The 20,000-nt window shown below is 36.9% G+C and overlaps 2 protein-coding genes across 6 annotated transcripts in view; both read left to right on the forward strand.

The window, feature by feature from the left end:
* The window catches only part of LOC123516245, a 2,716-nt gene extending 611 nt beyond the window's left edge, over positions 1–2,105 (forward strand). The window contains exons 2-4 of the mRNA XM_045275477.1: positions 350–464; positions 1,489–1,624; positions 1,792–2,105. Coding sequence (XP_045131412.1) covers positions 350–464; positions 1,489–1,624; positions 1,792–2,105 — 565 coding nt within the window. The remainder of the gene's footprint in view (positions 1–349; positions 465–1,488; positions 1,625–1,791) is intronic.
* Positions 2,106–2,137: 32 nt separating this feature from the next.
* The window catches only part of LOC123516012 (delta(24)-sterol reductase-like), a 33,657-nt gene continuing 15,794 nt past the window's right edge, over positions 2,138–20,000 (forward strand). For 2 of the 5 annotated variants that reach the window (XR_006678052.1, XM_045275000.1), the window contains exons 1-5: positions 2,138–3,696; positions 8,419–8,624; positions 14,459–14,554; positions 16,632–16,844; positions 19,129–19,299. Coding sequence is in view for 4 of the 5 variants with exons in the window: in XM_045275000.1 (XP_045130935.1) it covers positions 8,433–8,624; positions 14,459–14,554; positions 16,632–16,844; positions 19,129–19,299 (672 nt within the window). In the remaining variant the exon portion in view is untranslated. Of the gene's footprint in view, positions 3,697–5,670; positions 7,814–8,008; positions 8,116–8,418; positions 8,625–14,458; positions 14,555–16,631; positions 16,845–19,128; positions 19,300–20,000 lie in introns of those variants that run through there. The other 3 variants (XM_045275001.1, XM_045275003.1, XM_045275002.1) reach the window with 3 other exon arrangements.

Consider the following 20,000-nt stretch of genomic DNA (forward strand, 5'->3'; position numbering starts at 1 on the left):
AGTAGCCAAGCAAGGCAGGTCACACAGACGAGTGGAAACTGCATCTCGCCTTCCAGCGCCGCAGCAAGGTGACGCCTCGCCTTTACGTATAACACACAGGTGATCGAAGCCGACGCTTTCTTTGACCTGGAAGGGGTGGGTCTCCTACGCCTGCATAGCCTCAACCTGCATGCCCTGCGGCCCTACACTTTCAGGTAGTAGTAGTAGTAGTAGTAGTAGTAGTAGTAGTAGTAGTGTTGTTGTTGTTGTTGTAATAGAAGCAGTCGAAATTATAATGATAATAGTAATAGTGTGAGTTATGTGGTGTGTGGCGCCTGAATGCCAGAACTGAATGGTTTTCTGCCGTTAGGGGTCTGCGGAACGTGACTCAGATCTCCATCCAGGAGTCTGACCTGGGACAACTGCGGGACCTGGCATTCGAAGGCCTGCGCAACGTGGGCGAGCTACGCATTTTCAACAATAAGGCAAGTGAGGGAAAAGCTTCTGCAAGGTTTCTTATGTGATGGTGTTGGTCTTTTAACTCCTTCAGTACAGGGACGCTTTTTTACCATGAGTTTCGGGTATGATTAGACGATTTCATTAACATCAGGAAAGGTCAATGGAGGTCAGAAGATTAATGGCCACAGTCTTCACTATTTTACTCCCTACATAAGTTTTTGAAGCTGTTTAAAATCATCAAACAGTAAGCAGAATGAGTATGAAAACGCGTCCTGGTGGTTAAAAGTAAACAGATAAAATGTAGTAATGATAATGACAATAATAATAATAATAATAATAATAATAATAATAATAATAATAATAATAATAATGACAATTATAATAATAATAATAATAACAATAATAATAATAATAATAATGATAATAGTAATAACAATAACAACAATAATAACAACAACAGAGAGAAAGGAAGAAAAAAGATAATTAAACAAGAATTCCCATTTGTATATCAATTAAGAAGCATAATTTAATGAATTCGTAAAATGATCTTCAAGCAGCACCTCGTCACACTTGATCTGTATTTTTGTCCGACGCTTGTGCCCAGCAACACACCAGTGAGAACAAGGAGAGTTCATAAAGCAACTCGAGGCGAGCCTACTACACGCTGCACATTATTTTGATGCCCGTGGCGGATCTTTCACTGGTACCCCCTTTCTATATATATAAATGAATAAATAAATAAATAAATAAATATATATATATATATATATATATATATATATATATATATATATATATATATATATATATATATATATATATATATATATATATATATATATATATATATATATATATATATATATATATATATATATATATATATATATATATATATATATATATATATATATATATATATATATATATATATATATATATATATATATATATATATATATATATATATATATATATATATATATATATATATATATATATATATGGAGGGCATAGATGTCCTTTATTCGTGTTTTAATCCGTCGACAGGTAGATGACTTGGAGTCACTGGAGGTGAGAGAGGAAGCCAATGTGGATGGAGTGTTGGTGCGTGGTAACCACTTCCTACACGTTATCCAAGAAAAGCCCTTCAGGATCCACGCCAACGATCGAACAGTTTTTACGGGTACGTCAGTAATCAATTCTCCTACTATCGGTTGTCTCGACTTGTTATTCCTGCCGAGTTGTTATACATTCGATGTCCACATTCTGTGTTCCTTTACAACTGTCTGAAAGTACTAACTTATCTTTCTCATGTCGAGTAAGATCTCACTTTTTATTTTTCATCACCAGAGAACTTCGTTCCGTGCACATGCCAGCTGTGGTGGGTTTTGGATTCCCCCTTAGTAGCGCGCATGAACCTCTTCACACGCCACAATTATTGTGTATCTCCTTACCCCTTACACGGAGAACCTATCGACAAGGTACCATTGCATCAACTGGATCGCTGCCCCGCCCCTCAGGAGCTACAACTACCTAAGAGCAGCGAGGCGTCCAGTACAGCAGGCCAACGGCTCATCCCTTACTTGCTTCCTCTCGGCATGCCTGCTCCGCTGTTACTGCAGCTGCTGCTACTTCTGTTGCTGCTGTTGCTCACTGACTGCTGACCGGGCCGAGAGGATGACACACAGTGCTTTAATTAGTTAAATTTTTGTATATAAGCAGTTTTCAGGTGATATTGTAAAAAATCTAAAGAGTATTTTAAGTCTTTTTTTCGTGACATCTATGGTAAATAGTCAACGCCCCGTAATTCCACACTGGTGTACATACATAGGGCAACTTTCCGCGACCACTGCTTACCATCTCAAGTCCCATAACAATGAAAGCAATCATTTCTTCTGATTTTACCAGGAGGCTCTAGTAATCCCGCCTCTGCCCTGATATGCATGCTTGCTTGCACCGTAGTGGAACCATGGGGCATTCTGGAGAAGCTTTGGCCTCGCATCTGAGCCCAGCAAGATCTATCTAAAAAATATTTTTACATTTCCACAAGATCCGGCCGGCTTTCAACATCCAACCCAGAATCGTTCCTAGTATAATGATATTGTCACGCGCCACTGTCCTCCGAGGCGAGCTACTACTCGTATAATCAAAGCGGATCTACGGAAAATACCTAGCACGTCTGTTACAGTATTTCAGTCACAGAATCTTCCAGAACTTCAAGGCAAGGTATATATATAAAAAAAGGAAAAATAATTTTTGACATTAATAGATCCTGGCAAATCACTATGTGCTAATGAAGATATACATTGCAAGACACCGAAGCATTGCTATGATCTCGATCAATGGTTGTACTGTGTACCTAAACTTATATTTAGGTCTAAATAAACATTAAAGAATGGATGATCAAAACCATACAAAAGACAATTGTTCACACACACACACACACACACACACATGGATGAGAATCAGCAGTGGTGCATGGAAAATTACCCTTTGGTGAGAGAAAGTATTAAGAGATACGAGAGATGGAGAAAGATGGTAAGGGCCTATGCACATGCTTCGATCACGTTTATTTATTTATTTTTTTATTTATAAGTTTAAGTTACCAACATATATAAGAAATGAATATGTTGATTACATGAATATGTGTGATGATGCTTACCTAGAGTTACTGGCCCACATTTTGAAATACCTTACCTAAATAACAAGGCTGTAGGTAGTTAGATACGTATAATGACGTAATGTTTTCACGGATGTTTTCGTAGATAATGCATACAATTTTGATGAAATATGAATAACCATAAAAAAAAAACATCTTAAGAAACCTCATTAACTAGATAAACTATTATAACTATGGCAAAATTATACGATTGCTCAGTTGTCATGTACCGTAAACGACATTATACATGGCATAGAAATGAAGACAGAAATGTTCATCAGGGTGTGTAAGAATGAGACTAAACACATCAGTGGTTAAAGAATGTGATAATATAAGAGAGAGAGAGAGAGAGAGAGAGACACACACAAACTAGCTGTATAGTTTGGCGGGCACACGGACTTTGCTCCCTGTAAACTCTCAACCAACCACGAAGAAACGGACGGATTGAAGTAATGATCAAGCTGGAACGTTTATTGTAGACATGCTGGAAGATTCACTAGTGTTGAATTAAGTGTGAGGAAAGCTGTCATCTAAAATTACCTGCAGTTTGGGCCCTGGAAATCCAGCAGGAACTGACGACACTGGCTGCCGTCGAGGTATGGATGGTTCAGTTTTTAGCATCGGCTGACATATACCAGATTGTTTTGATCGATGGAAGTGTAAGAAGATTGGGTTAGATTTTTGTTAATTATATCCCGGTGGAGTTGGTGATGGTGGCAGGGTGGTATGTAATTACGTAATGTTAAGGTTTGTCTGGTGATAGTGACCGGTTATCTAAGCTTTGGTTGTGTCTGTGATGGTGATGCAGGTTATGCAGTGTTTCGGTGTGTTTATGGTGGTGATGACAGGTTATGCTGTGCTTGGATATGTGTCTGGGCATTGGCCTCCCTGGATCTCCAGGGGTTACCAACTTAGGGAATACCCGTCTAACCTAACCTAATCGTACACTTGAATAAGAAATGGAAGGTCCATAGTGGGGGATTATGGAGATAAGCTTAGCTTATTTTTTAAAGAGTAATGCTTTCATGTCAGATAGAATTAAGGTTGCAGAATGTCATGCAATATGTATCAATTTCTGGAAACTTGATGAAACAAAAAACAACGGAAAAGATTGGCAAATATTAAGAAGAACCACGCCACCCTGCTGTTAATGTTGTGATAGCTGCCTTCTCGATCCAGCTTGGGGATTCTCAACCTTTTTCTCGTTAAGAATCCCCTGAGTTATAAAACCATCTACCCAAACCTCCAGTAATGTGACTTAAAATAGAATGTTAATTTAGTGACTGACACTAACTCAATATGCAGTGGCATACTACAAAGGATGTTATTAGATTAGCCATCTGAGTAACCCTGGATATCTTCTCGTCAATCCCTGGGTGTTTGCGAACTCCAGGTTGAGAACCCCAGGTTGAGAGCCCCTAATCTAGATCTTATTATCATGCTATTCTAACTAAACCTACCAAACAAGAAATGTCATATATATATATATATATATATATATATATATATATATATATATATATATATATATATATATAAGATTTACTTAGGTACATAGGTAAAGATGCTAGTGGTAAGGTTGAGATAAAGAACATGAGCTCATTGTGACAACAAGAACAGCAGGGACACATGACTTTACTTAATATTTTCGTATCTTTTACCTTCTTCCTAATTTGCTTTAACAAGTTTCCAGAAATTGATATATATTGCATGGTTTTTGCAATCTTAATTGTATTGTAGGTATAGGTAAGTATTAATGTTGGGAGAAGAATCTAAGGTTATCTCTATAATATCCCCTGGATGTTAACCTCTTCCTCATCCTCAAAGAGTACTGGCACCATGAAATGTTCAGCATTTGATTGATTTCAGCAAAACACCTTGTGATTTAAGAAATGTACACCCAGGTCCTCTTGCTTATGAAACTGTACAATAAAATCTTGGCATTTGAATTTATTTGCACAGCACTTGGCTATCATTGTGACTCTGAGTATCCTTGTAAGTAGCCAACTAATTGCTATGGCAGTCTCGTATACACATGATGACTGGTCAAAAATAATTGAAGTAGTTGCCATTGGTAAATGACATTCTAAAATTTCACTTTAAGGACAGCTCTCATTGGCTGAACCAAAGAGATTCAAGAAAAATGCACTACTTGATATGAGAAACTAACGAAATAATACACACTTTACATTGCATCCCTCCAAGCGAGCCTCATTGTCAAGCAGTGCAAGATAGATCACGTCACAATATTGTAACTATGTGATCTCAAAACAAAAGACCTCACACATGTTGTTTAGTGAGTATTCATCATGTATGCATGAGCTTAGCTGCTTCATGAGGAGCTGGTATTGGTAACATTACATAAACTTTGGTTGGTATGGTATGCACAAAAGTTTATCTTCTGAACAAAATTATTGTTTAATTTTTGTTGTGTGCCACCTTACTTTTTTGGGGGATCATATATTTGAAAAAAAAAAATGTACATGTTACAAAATTTTGAATCTATAAATAGTACTTGAAATCTATTGTGAATGCTTTTATAACTGATCATCACCAATCCACTTCTCAAGCATTACAGTGAAAGCAAATGAAGCTGATGCACACCACATCTTTCACATTCGATTAGACGCTGCTCATCAACATCTACACCACTGGAGCTAAGTAAAGTCTGTGGGTGACTTGCCAGAAATGAGAGAGGTTGAAAATTAAAGATTGTCAGTAAATAATATTGAACACAATTCATGTGTGTTGGTGGACTTTCAGAGTATTGCATCATGAAAGAACTTGTAAACACTGTGATATAAGTGTGTCTGACTGTTGAATAATATTATGAGGATCACACTTATGCATACATCTCTTTGATTTTGTGCCTACTCCTGAATTATTGTTGCAAAGATTGAGACAACATACACAATATTGACTCATTCCATTCTCTATTTTCTTATAGATAGTAAATTATTAGCTTTATGACATTGATGGATTTAACACCTAAGTGCACAAGATTTCAACTTAATGTTTAAGTCTGGAGAAAATGTACACCATAAAACTTTTCAATTTGATGGAGAAACTTTTTACCACATTAACAAAACATTATTGTAGACTTGTGGTTCAGTAGTTGTTTATCCTGAAAATACCATTTGAACATCACATCTAACAGATCTGGGAATTAAGATGCTGCATTCCTCCCCAGAAATGAAATATTATAGCCCACATCTATGAAGCATTTGTATAAACCTTGTTCATGCATACTTAACTGTTGTACATAGTACACACCCATTGTCATCACACTACAGGCATCAGTGTATATTCATTACTACTGTATATTAGTTGCCAGTGTATAGAACCAACTTGCCACAAAAGAAGTTATATGCTTCATTCCCTGAGGTTCAATTTGAATTTACTTTAGAGACCCAAGACCTGCCTCAGTCACAGGCATCACACAGGAAACACCAGCAGTGTTAATTAGGTGTAGTATTACAGGTATGTTTGTATTTTATTGTTATCTAAAATGAAGGCTAAAGATGTTTTGTTGTTGAAGTTTATCTGCTTTAGCTATTTATATAGTACATATACATGTTTTACACATACAGTATAGTGTACTTATGCAATTGGCAGTGCTTGTGATCTCTGTGTGATGGCAGTGTGGAGTGGACTTCACTGTGGCTTGTTGCTTTGATTGTCACACACGTGACTATTTGTTGTCCATTAAGTATGAATAAGTGTAACTCCTGAGCTCCTTGTAGATTTATTAAAAGATAGACCCTTCTGTTGATTACAGAGTATTAACATTCCCTGCAATTCACTTGAACAACAATACAAAGCTCCTTCCATTACAGTTGAATTTAATTTCTCTGATAATCACAAATTTTTTCTGTAGGATGGTAGGGTTACAATTAATTTCAAGAAACTTATTAATGGTGTCAGACTTCAAATAGCAAATGAGGAAATAAGATCTTCAAGAAGTCAGTCTTCATTATATAGCCTTGCAAGAAGGAATGCCCTCAGTGGTGTCACACAACATATAGAACAAGAGATAAAAACATGTAGAATGCCACTCTTTTATGGAGCATGGAAACATGACAGAAGGAAAATTATAAGCAATGTTGCTTGAAAACATATTCCTCATCTATGTATGAAATGTTTAATAGTGATGTATCCACTATAGCTATTTGTAGTATTGGAGAATTACAATGTTTTTACTGATAGTAAAATTTGGTATGTCAAAAATTATGTTGTGAAGAGGTTGGAAATACTGCATGGAGCATGATGAGATTGATGGATGAATTATGGGAGGGATATAGCCAATCAAAACAGAAATTAAAAGTCTTGGGATGAAGAATATTGATAAAGGAATGAGAATGCGTAACATGTATGGGTTTTCTTAGATAGTATAAATGATATGAATGTTAAGCAGGTTTACCATTTTGAAACAGAAGATATGAAATAGCAACAAAAATATAAAGGATGTAAAGAAAGACAAGACAGTTACCAGGTTGCTTATCTCTCTTTAAGTAGCTGTGTTATCTTGATGTTTGCCTAAAATAGCATCTTTGAAAACTTTGGTCTGTCACTAGTCAGGGTAGGTGATCCTGATTAACACAAGATAAGATTTTTTTTATCAGTTTTAAGAGCAGGCCTGAAGGTCCCAGGGGGCAGGACTGACATCCAGTGTACCATAGATCTTTCTGGGTTGCTGTTGACATCAATACAAAGGTAGTACTAGTTCCAAGTGAATTTTCTTCACTTCAGCCTTTATGAAGTCAAGTGCATTTAGTATTTAATTCAATGTGTATCTCTGCTCCTTTATTATTGATTCAGAGCACTGAACAAAGATCTCTATGCTTTACATTGGCATTATATCATATAGTAGTCACTAAGGTAGAGTGAATGCAGTTGTAATAGTCATGGTCAAAGGTCTGAGTGTGAGGGGCGTTGGGTGATGCACGTCTAGCTAATCAGTCTTGCCTCACCATGTGCCTGCGTGTGATTCTGTATCTTTTCATCTGTCTTTCCAAGTGAGTGTGTGATACCATTTGATATGTAATACATATAACTCAAGTATTTACTTTCATATTTACATGGAAAGGAAAATTTCAAAGTACTGTATGCAATCATGAATGTGCTCTCTCTCTCTCTCTCTCTCTCTCTCTCTCTCTCTCTCTCTCTCTCTCTCTCTCTCTCTCTCTCTCTCTCTCTCTCTCTCTCTCTCTCTCTCTCTCTCTCTCTCTCTTCTCACTTGTGCTCTTTTCCATTATGGAGTGCCTTTTGTCTTCCCCAGTCTCTATTTTGTCCTTTACTTGCTTATGATGTTATTCCAGGTGAAGTGTGAAGCATGGGTACCAGCAGCCTGCAGCAGCGTGTGGGTCGGTGGCTGGAGGAGCACCGTGGTGTGATAGTGGTGCTGGTGGTACTTCCATTATCACTCATTTTCCACTTCCTCATGGAACTGAGACACTGGATCTTCCGCAAGTATGTGTCTGCCCCTGAGAAACATGATGAACGGGTCAGGAACATCCAAAAACAAGTAAGGAGAGAGAGAGAGAGAGAGAGAGAGAGAGAGAGAGAGAGAGAGAGAGAGAGAGAGAGAGAAATGCTAGTTGTGTATTGTATGATTAAGAGAGTTGTAGAGACAGTGCCATAATTTAGAGTTTTGTGGTTGTGTAAGATTGATACATATAGATTTGTATGAGCAATTTTTCATAAGTTTGTATTGACTACATGAAGAAATGTACTCAGCTCAACATGTGCAGCATTACTTGACAAATCATGCAATTCCATTTCTCTCACATTGACTTTGTGCAAGTCTCTCCCATATTTTAAAATCTGTAGGTCCGACAGGGGGATCAGATATGGGAGTCATATAATAAGGAAAGAGCAAGTTTCATGATAAAAATGGAAAAATTAATCTTCAGAAACGTTTTCAATCGTGGAGATTTTTATATAGGAGATGCATAAGATCACAAGAATACTTTTTTTTATGTAGGTGGGGGACCATTCAAGGGCAAGGAAGATTCTGATTGAAAATGCCCACTGAGGTGCTGGTCTGCAAATATGCTCAAAGCACTACTCAAAAGTATTGGAAAAGTGTCTTGAAACCTCCCAAAAATTAAACTAAATATATGAATAATACCCTAAATGTTTTAAAAGGAGTCTTTGATAAATGGAAGTTTGCAGCTTTATTTAGAGTGCCTACCATAAGTAAATTGAAATTTGCAGTTCCCCATTTAGAGGGTTCACTGTATGTTAGCATGTCCTTTGTTTTTCCCATACTCCCTTTCTGTCTGACGTCACGTCCATCCCCTCAGTCCATGCTCGCCGCCGCCTCAGGCGACACTCTACGCCTCCTGCTTCTTGTTTTGCTCGGTTTACACTTGTTGTGTATTGTGCTACCGTAAATACACTTTCATAATGGACTCAGGTGTCTCCATGCTACCCCTGTTTTACGACAACTACCACAACTGTATCATCATCAGATCCAAATGCAATCTTTATTAACCTCAATTTACACATTATATAAGGTATATAAGGTATTTCCAGGTATTTTTTTCAGAATGAAATTAGTGATTTATAGTAGGAGGAGAAAGGAATAAGGAATGGAAGTGTGTAATGGAGTTTAGTAGTAATAGTAGTTTTTATTGTTGTAGCATTATTATTGCTATGATTATTATTATTATTATTATTATTATTATTATTATTATTATTATTATTATTATTATTATTATTGTGTGTATTTACCTATTTGTATTTACCTATTTGTGTATTACAGGGCCCGAGCTAAGCTCTCTGTGTCCTGCCTCCTTGGCCACTCCTGTCATATCTCTCTTTCATCTGATTGACACGCACTGCGTCAACGACATCACTGCAATATCTCTCACTACATACTCATTTTCCTTCAATGCCTTTACCATTTCACTCTGTGTAATCACTTTATTTTCTTTTTCTTGCTTTTTCATTATCTCCTTAAAGGACTTTTGTACTTCTTGGTGTTCATGTTTCACTTCCTTCATCTTGGCATCAATTAGGTTAAGGCATTCCTCCTTCCTCAAGTCTCCTTCGGATATTTTCTTTTCCGTTTCGAGGAGTTTAGCCTTCATCTCGTCACATTGTTTCTTTAGATGTTGATTTTCTTTCTCCATTTCCACTTTTTCTTTCAATAGCTCTTTGTTCTCTCTCGTTAACATATAGATTTTTTTTTTTAAGGTATCGTTCTCTGCTATGACTCTATCTAGCTTTTCTTCTATGGATCTAATATTTAGAAACTTACTTTCTAATGCCTGAATTCTTGCATCCATGTCGAATTTATTTAGTCCACTTGGAGTGGTCACAAAACCCTCAAAGTCATACACATTTCTAGGAGTACTTGTCATGATTGCTATCGCTAGCTGTTTCGGCCAAAACAAAACAAAACATCGCCGACACTTCAATCAGGAACCACTCTCCATTTTCACTTGAAAATGGCCCACTTTCTGTACTTTTCGAGAGTAGGACACTACACAGGACACTAACTATACCCACAGAGATACCCGGGCCCTGCAAACATCATAGGTAATTTCTCCCTTTCCCCGGTCCTCAGGTGTGTGTGTGTGTGTGTGTGTGTGTGTGTGTGTGTGTGTGTATTTACCTAGTATTTTCTTAGTTATAGCATATGGGAAGGGAGCTATGCTTGTGCTGTCCTGTTTCTATTATCCCAAAAATTATCCAGCTTTATCTTAAAGTTATGTATTGTTGTTGCTTTGGTCACTTCTCTATCTAATGTACTCAAAGCTTTGACAGTTCTGTGTGAAAATCTGTATTTCTTCACATCCCTTCTGCATGTGCCTTTCTTCAGTCTCTTCCTGTGTCCCCTTATGGATTGCTCATCACGTTTTACCAGATCTTCTTTGTCATACTTGTTGATTCCTTCTATCAGTCTAAATGTTGTAATCATATCTTTCGTTCTTCTCTGTTCCAGGGACATCAGATCCAATCTTAACAATCTCTCCTCATAAGGAAGGTCTTTCAGACTTGAACCATCTTTATTGCAGCTTGCTGGATCCTCTCTAGCTTTTCATATCCTTCTTTAGATTTGGTGGCCAAACCACTGCTGCATATTCCATCCAACCTTAGATGTATCATAGTTACAATAATCTTCTTCATCATATCCTCATTAATCTATGAAAATGCCACTCTTATATTCTCGAGTAGATTATAAGTTTCCCCCAAAATTTTACTTGTGTGCTTTCCTAGTGACATATCATCCATAACAATTACTCCAAAGTCTTTCTCCTTGTTTCTTTTCTGGATATTTTCTTCCCCCTTGAATAATTTCCCAAACTTTCTGGGTTTTGTTTCTGCAATTAGTAAATTTTTGTTGATAAAAACTTGATTTAACTTCTTTTATTAAAGTATTTAAGTAGTTTCTATATTCTTTATAATAGTCAAAAGAAATGATACCTAGTTTGTAATGTTTATAAAGGTAAAACTTGTGTCTGATGGAGATATGATACTCTGAGTTATCCATGGCTTCTGCAGTCTTTTGGAAGTGAATGTTTTTGTTATTTTGGGAATACTAGAATAGTATATGTTGTAAAGCTTATCAAGGAAGAGGTTACAGTAAGAATCTGAAGTCATTTGCAATGAGATAAGTGTTCCAGTCTGTATGTGAAAGTTTCTTTGTGAATTTTACTCTGTTGGCAGTGTTGTGTTATCTAAAAGTTATTTTGTGTGTCATCAGAAAATTAGTTCAGAAGTGGTATGTTGATAAGAATGGGAAGATGATCACTGTGAGGAAAGTGAAGTAGTATACCAGAAGAAGAAGATTCATGGAAATTTCTCCAGATCTGATTTAGTAAAGATGGAGAGGCAGTTGTATTTGTGTGTGTGTCAGGGAATCTTGTTTGACAAGATATTTGAGGAGTGTAATTGTTAGACTGCATGGTTGTGATGAATGTGTTTAGTCTATTAATTACTTAAACAAATTATTCTAGTGCCGTCTCCTCCAGCTGTTGATTTACAATGTCTCAAAAATTTTCCTGCACTACTTCTCCCTGAATTTTCTATTCATCCTGTCTTTTTATCCATCTTTTTGACTCCTTCAAAACTAACTTCAAGATATCTGCCTCCTGTCATGTCCTGGGTGTGTGTGTGTGTGTGTGTGTGTGTGTGTGTGTGTGTGTGTGTGTGTGTGTGTGTGTGTGTATTTACCTAGTTGTATATTACAGGGTTAGAGTGGAGCTCATTGTGACCTGTCTCCATATCTACTTTTATCCAACTTTTCCATAAATGAGTGCACATTTTCTGCTATAATCTCGTGATTCAAGCCATTCCAGTTATCCACCATTCTAAGTGGAAAACTAATTAATGTTCCACAAACATTAAATCTTCTTGATCTTCTTGGAGCGTCCTCTCATCCATCTATCTCCATCTTCTGTCAATGATACCAGGTCTTGTCTGTCTGTCTTCTCCATATTGTTTCCTATCTTATACAACATTATTAGATCTCCCATCTCCCATCTATCTTTCAAAATTGGTAATCCCATTTCCTTAGTCCTTCTTCATAGGTAAGGTCCTTCATCTCTTGCATCATCTTTATAGCTGCCCTTTGAATTCTTTCAAATTTCTTGATATCTTTTTGCATATGTGGAGACCACACCACTGCTGCATATTCAAGTTTTTTTCTTATCATAGTGGTTATATTTTTTTTTCATACTCATATCCATGTAATTAGATACTACCCTGATATTTATGTGTCTTTCTGTGGTCAGGATGCCTTGTATAACCACCCCAGGTCTTTCTCTACCTTCCTCTTCATTATAATTTCTTCTCCCATTTTGTATTCCCACGTAGATCTTCTGTTACTTTTATCACCACATCACACTCCATACGCACCAGGACAGAGAGGTCATAACTCCCTCGAGTTACATCCCATACCTACGTACTCGTATATACTGCTAGGTGAACAGGGGCTACACATTAAGAGGCTCGCTTATTTGCCTCTCCACTCCCGGCACTTGGTTGTGAGCTGAGTGTGCTAACCACTACACTGCGTGGTGTGTATGTGTGTATTTACCTAGTTGTATTGTACAGGGTTCAAGTGGGGCTCATAGTGTCCTGTCTCTATGTCTCCATTTATCCAATTTTTCCTTTAAAGTGATGCACATTATGTGCTGTAACAACTTCATTATTGAATGCATTCCACTTTTCCACTGTTCTGTATGGAAAACTGTATTTTCCAATATCCTTCACACACTGCCTCATCCTGATTTTCTTTACATGACCTCTTGTCCTTCCATCTTCTTCTGTCTCCAGTACTAGGTCTTCCATGTCTATCTTTTCAATGCCATTGGCTATCTTGTACATTGTTATTAGATCTCCTTGTTCTCTTCTATCTTGTAAGTTTGGTAGTCCCATTTCCTTTACTGCTCTTCATATGTTAGGTCCTTTAGTTCTGGCACCATCTTTGTAGCAATCTTCTGTATCCGTTCTAATCTTATATCTTTTATAGAGCTCGGAGACCATACCACTGCTACATATCATACATAGCTTTGGACGTATCATGCTTGTGATGATTTTTTCCATCATATCTTTATCCATAAATTGAAATGCCACTCTTATATTAGTCAACATTTTATATGATATACCAAATATCTTGCTTATATGTTTTTCAGGGTTCAGATTATCCTGTATAAGCACTCCCAGATCATTTTTCTCTAGTTTTCTTTATTTGTTCCTCTCCCATCAAATAATCCCATACTGGTCTTCTTTTGCTCTTTCCTAGTTCCATTACGTGACATTTCTTGGCATTAAACTCCAATTTCTACTTTTTACTCCACTCATAGATCTTGTTTATATCATCTTGTAAGATCAAACAGTCCTCCTGGGTTTTGATAACTCTTAGTAGCTTTGCATCATCAACAAATCCCAATGTGAATGTCACTTACATAAATCTGAAACATAATGGGGGCTAACACTGACCCTTGTGGCACACTGCTTGTTATTTTAGCCCAAGATGAGTATGTATCTCTGATCACAGTTCTTATTTCCCTGTCTTTCAAATAATCCCTTTTCTACTCCAACAAAGTTCCTCACAGTCCTCCTATGTTCTCTATTTTCCAAAGTAGTCTTCCATGAGGGACTTTATCAAAAGCCTTATTGATGTCCAGGTATACTGTTTCCACCCATCCATCTCTTTATCCAGTCCTTCTGTTACCCTCAAGTAGAAGCTTAATAAATTCGACACATATGACCGTCCTGTCCTGAACCCAAATTGTCTGGTTGTTATGACTTGTTCTTCTTCCAGATGTTCAAACATCAAGTAGGGATCCATCTTGTGTAATGGTTTACCCAACTGTATTTCCTCACATTGTTCAACTTTCTCAGGTTTTAAGATGGAATACACAGCCAAAGGCCAAGAGGAAATACATGTGTACAGCTCGACCCAACTGGCAGTCCCTCTCCACCACCTTCTTCAGGAAGGTTTGTATAGGTGTGATGTGCAGGTTTTTGCAAACATACTCTTAGAGATAAGAGGCATCTTGTCAGGGGAACTATCATACTTTGATATAGTTTCTTCTTTCCTCATCCTTTTTTTTTCTTTAACAGGAGAAAAACTTACAATGCTTTGTGTATTCATTGTATACTGAAAAATAGTGATAAATATAGAAACATAATATGAGATCATGTTAAAGCAGCTCATTTTCATGTATACAGATGATAATAGTATTCATATCTTGAACAGCAGCTGTTTTGTTGATGAAGTACAAAATGCAATGAAAGCGCTTAGTTAATGATTGTTATAGTGGAAGATTACAATGTGGAGATGAAAGTGAAGATTTACATTATTGCTTGCATTGGAATCCCATTGCATAAAGAGAAGAGAACTTGGTTCATACTAAAAGAAAAAGATACCCATTTGTGTAAGGAAGTTTGGAAAGCATTTGATTTGGTTTTACAATTGCAGTAATGTAACTCCCTTGAAGAGTCAAAATGCTTCACCAGTGCAGTAGGAGAGAATGAAGAAGAAAGCTGTAATTCATCACCAGCTGAGAGTCACAGGCTAGTTATTAGTACTCTTATCAGCACTGCCTTTGCTCAACTTGAAAACTATTTGATTTAATGTTCTTTGCAATCCCTTCCTGCACTGCCAACTGACACCTTTGCTCTATCACCTTTCACACAGTGTTCACTTGTAACATTCGTGTTTTTCCCTTTTCATCTACCTAACTACTTGAATGCCTTATTTTCATCTTTATGATGGATTTCATTGTTCAAGACAGTAGTAACTATAAATTTCTCTTTTAGCTTTTTGCTTAGCATCTGAAAATCATTTATTTTTTTGTAGGGTTGTTTCAATTTAAATAAAATTATTTAAATCAAGTTATTTAAATTTATTTAAATCATAGTTCAAAAATCATGATTTAAATCAAAATGAAATATCTTGTAGCTAGTAGAAAATGTAAATTACTTGTACAGGACAAGCATCAGCTCTGCTTTTCCTGTTAGGCATCAGTGAACCATTGCCTTCTTTTACAATGCAAATATTCATTAGCATAAAAAAGGAAAGCAGTCTTTACATTGATAATAACAGCAGATACAAATATAAAGTTCAGTGATTTTTTATATTTTTTAAATTAGATTTTTTTTTTATGAATAAGAAAATTAAGTATAATTTCTTATTAATATGAATCCAAATCTGACAACATGCAACCAGACAAATTGGCAACTTTCATCAGTGTTTAATAGACAAGGTTGGAGCCTGCTCACATCTGCCTGAGTAGAGTAACCTCCCATATAGGCTATTATATTATACCAAGGATTGCTGGCATGTGGCCTCTTCACAGTTCACATTCAAATTACATTACTTTGTTTTATACTAGACTGTTGGTTGTTTATTGTTACTTGATACACATTCATGCCAAATAGACACAGTGGCAGGAAAAGAGACCCAGCATGGTTATCATTTGACAGAATTCTCGAAGGCAAAGGATTTAGAGCAAAATGCAGAAAATGCAAATGCAAACAACAAATTCAACAGCTAGTGACAAGAATGAAGATGAAGAGACTTGTGGAGGGTACATAGATAATTAATCTTACATATGATTTTGAAGGGGAAAACTCACCTTGGGTAATGCATAACACTAAGTTATAATTTAATTTAATATGGGTGGTAACAAAAGAAGATTAAAGCAAAAGATAAATTCAAATAAAAAAAATGGATTTTAATCAAATAGATCTGATCTAAATCAGATAAATCCATTTTTAAAATTTTTATTAAATATGATTTTTCCAACCCTGTTTTTTTGGTTATCATCCTAATAGCAGGCTTTACTGCAACCCTTTCTTTTGAATACTTAGTTATATGTTTTTTCATCAGCAGCATCAGCTTAAACATTTGTGGATCAAGATGGATTCCTGGGCCAACTGTATATTCTATCTGTGATTTTCAGATTGAATTTTTAGAGGTTTAATTGTTCTGCTATGCCTGTGTCAACATAAAGATGCACCCTTACTGATCCACACATAACTCCAAAAACAATTGCAATTTTTTTTTCAGGATTTATGTCACAAGATCAGTATTCCTCTGTATGATATCCTGGAGCTGAAAGAATCCCGAATGAGTGTGCGAGTGGAACCCATGGTTAGTGTGGGTCAGGCCACTGCCTTCCTGGTGCCTCGCGGCTACACGCTGGCTGTCTGCCTGGAAGTGGCCGAAGCAACCTTGGGAGGCTTGGCCATGGGGGTTGGCATGACAACATACTCCCATAAGGTGACCACTATTTACTTAATGATTTTGTTTTTGAATACAGTAAAAGTCTGTTAATCTGATGAGCAGGGGACTAGGAGTGTGTCAGATTATCAGTTTTGTTGAATTATTAGGATGTACCTTTGAAAATGCCACCACACCAGGATCTCCACATAATTTTGGAGTTTTTAGTTTCACACATTACATTATACTCACATGCTGACATCTAAATGTAGACACAGAGTTCAAGCCTTTTGCTTCACAAATAGACTTATCATAACTCTTAACAAATCAACAAGCTCCCTTCCTATGAATGATAATGACCAACACAATACATCACACCACTCACAATAAACAACAATGTGATCCTTTAAGGGCCCCATACATGTTCAGATGGCCTGTCCAACTGCCTGAATAGTTGGCATGACAGACACCAGAGTGTCACCCACACATTATTCAGACCCCATGAAAGCACAGCACAGTTCTAGCGAGACACTGCTGAGTGGTGATGGCGTCTCCCATGGGCAAAGATGAGTGAGACCTACTTATAAAAACTGCTAGTTCAAGAAGAGAAAGAGGAGAGTATGAACCAGTGTGGCTGCTAAAAAGGGATGAATTGTTACATATGAATCTACTGGAGGAGTTGAGACTACAGCCAAAAGATTGGTTCAGTTATTTCCTCATGGACAAACACACGTAGTTGACACTGCTGTCTCTTGTAAGTCCTTTAATAAAAAAAACAAGACACATGCATGTGCAAGGCTATATCATCACATGACAGCTTTTAATTTTTTTTTTGCAAATAAATCATGTGCTGTAATTTTCATTTTCTATTTTTATCCAAATAGTCTTTTGATTTAATTTTCTAGTGACATAGATATGTAAATGCTTGTAAATTCTATCTGAAAGCACAGCACTTCCATGGAGCAGAGGATGCTTGGTGAGGCAGACATTTTTTTTTCTTTGTTTATTTAAAAATATTTTTTTTATATATAGCACCTGTAGATCTACTTGAAGAGCATGGGAAGCCCTGTCCAGCTTCCACCCATTAGCGGTGCAGGCAATTTAATTTGTAGTGGTACCCATATTAGGGCCCATATCACCACCCAAGCACATCTTTGGTGAAAGGTAATTACACCTCCACCTAGAACCTGGGTGTTATGGTGACATGTAACTGTAAACCACTTGACAAATGACAAAGTTTCAAGGTGGTACATGGTAGGATTCGAACCTGCGCATGGATATGTGCCTGATCCCACGCTCACCACCATATCCACTACGCCATCGCCTCCTGTTAATACATTGCCGCATACTGTATTGAATGATAAGGCTTCAAGGCTACCTAAAGGAGCCATACATGCTCAGTTCTGCCTGAACTGGATGCTGGCTAGATGGAGTCAACCTGTCAGCTGCAGGTCTCGTGAAGCAGCTTTCAGTTGGCCTGAATTGGCTGCATGAAGTGCCCATTTATGCTCAGTTTTGTCTGAACAGTCCTGTTTTTCTCATGTGGCTGGACAGGCTGCCTGATTGTGTATGGGGCCCTTTACACGCACTCACCTAAAATCCTGGGTGTAACATACAATACTTCTCTGTCATTCAAACAACATATTTGTTTATAGAAATTCATTACTGTATTGCACTGTCTGTTGTTATGGACTGAGTAGGTATGGGAGCATCGTTAGAAGCATCTTCCAACCCTTGCTGTTAGGGTGCATCTGGTGCCTGGTTTAAAGAGACCTAATTTTGACCATAAATTTTTTTTTCACTCCACCTTGAAATTTGGACCATTGGGAAATTAAGACTATTGGTGTTCAGATTAGGGAACTTTTTACTGTAATATATTTATGTACTATTTCTTTATTGTAGCTTTAACAATATCCTTACTTTATGGCACTTACTCTCCTGTTAGTCATAACTGGAAAAAACAGCATTTGGAGAGGTGCCTTCATATTTACATTCAATATTTACTATTCTACATTTCTTACTTTATAGTCAATAATGTAGTTTTTTTTTATAAATACTAGTTCAGTTTGTTGTATGTATTGAGAACATGGGAATACTTGACAAATTAAGGTAGCATGCAGGAGCAAAGCATCATCAACCCATTGCCAGTGTTGTGATATTCATTTGTCCTCTGGTAGAAAAATCTAAGGCTTATAGTCACTGACCTTATTAGTCATGTGTGTTACATTTTCCATCTGTCTTACATTTGTGGTTTTCATTAAATTGGACTTTTGGTAGCACTTGTGTTATGATGCTGAGTGGATTAATCAATGTAAGAGTTTATTGAGTCACTATTTTGCTGCAGGTTGGACTCTATCAGGAAAGCATCATTGCATATGAGGTGGTGCTGGCTGATGGCTCATTGGTCAGGGTCACAAAGGACAATGAGTACAGTGACCTCTACTACACGTTGCCTTGGTCACATGGCACACTGGGCTTCCTTGTGGCCCTTGAGCTGCAGATTATAAGAATCAAGGTGAGCTTGATTCTGACATGCAGATTCACTCTACATATGTATTTTTAATGTTGATTGTAGCGGAATAGTGGAACTGTCTGCACTGAACCTGTGGATTTAATTTTTTTAGAACATGCATCACTCTTCTGTGTTCTTTAATGCCTAGAGTGTTAATTAAAAGTACCTATAGTATCTGTTTTTTTGTGGTTTATTTCCATGGATGAGAAACAGCACTCCAGAAACAAGAACAGTAATATGATTCTCTCTCTCTCTCTCTCTCTCTCTCTCTCTCTCTCTCTCTCTCTCTCTCTCTCTCTCTCTCTCTCTCTCTCTCTCTCTCTCTCTCTCTCTCTCTCTCTCAAAATATGAGGCTGCTTTTGAGAAAATATTGAGATTGTGGGAAATTTATGAATTGAGGAATTTGATACCATTAGACCAAATAGTTTTCCCTTAGCTTTTTCTGCATTTAATGTGTTATGTATCGGGCTGCATGTGTAGTGAACAATCGTTTCACTTCTTGTGTATTGGTACATCTGTGGCCTGAATAGCACTTTCTTTTGTAAAAGATGGTCAGTTCAATTTCTGTTGAAAATAAGACTCACTTTTCATAGTTATCCTAGATACAGCTTGTATCCCTACTAACTCATATATGAATCATAAAAACTGCACCAAAGAGCAAAACAAGAATATATCATCAGTGCATTGTGAACTGGTTCATATAT

The sequence above is a fragment of the Portunus trituberculatus genome, chromosome 40 (assembly GCF_017591435.1).
Source record: "Portunus trituberculatus isolate SZX2019 chromosome 40, ASM1759143v1, whole genome shotgun sequence".
Classification (NCBI taxonomy): Eukaryota; Metazoa; Arthropoda; class Malacostraca; order Decapoda; family Portunidae; genus Portunus; species Portunus trituberculatus.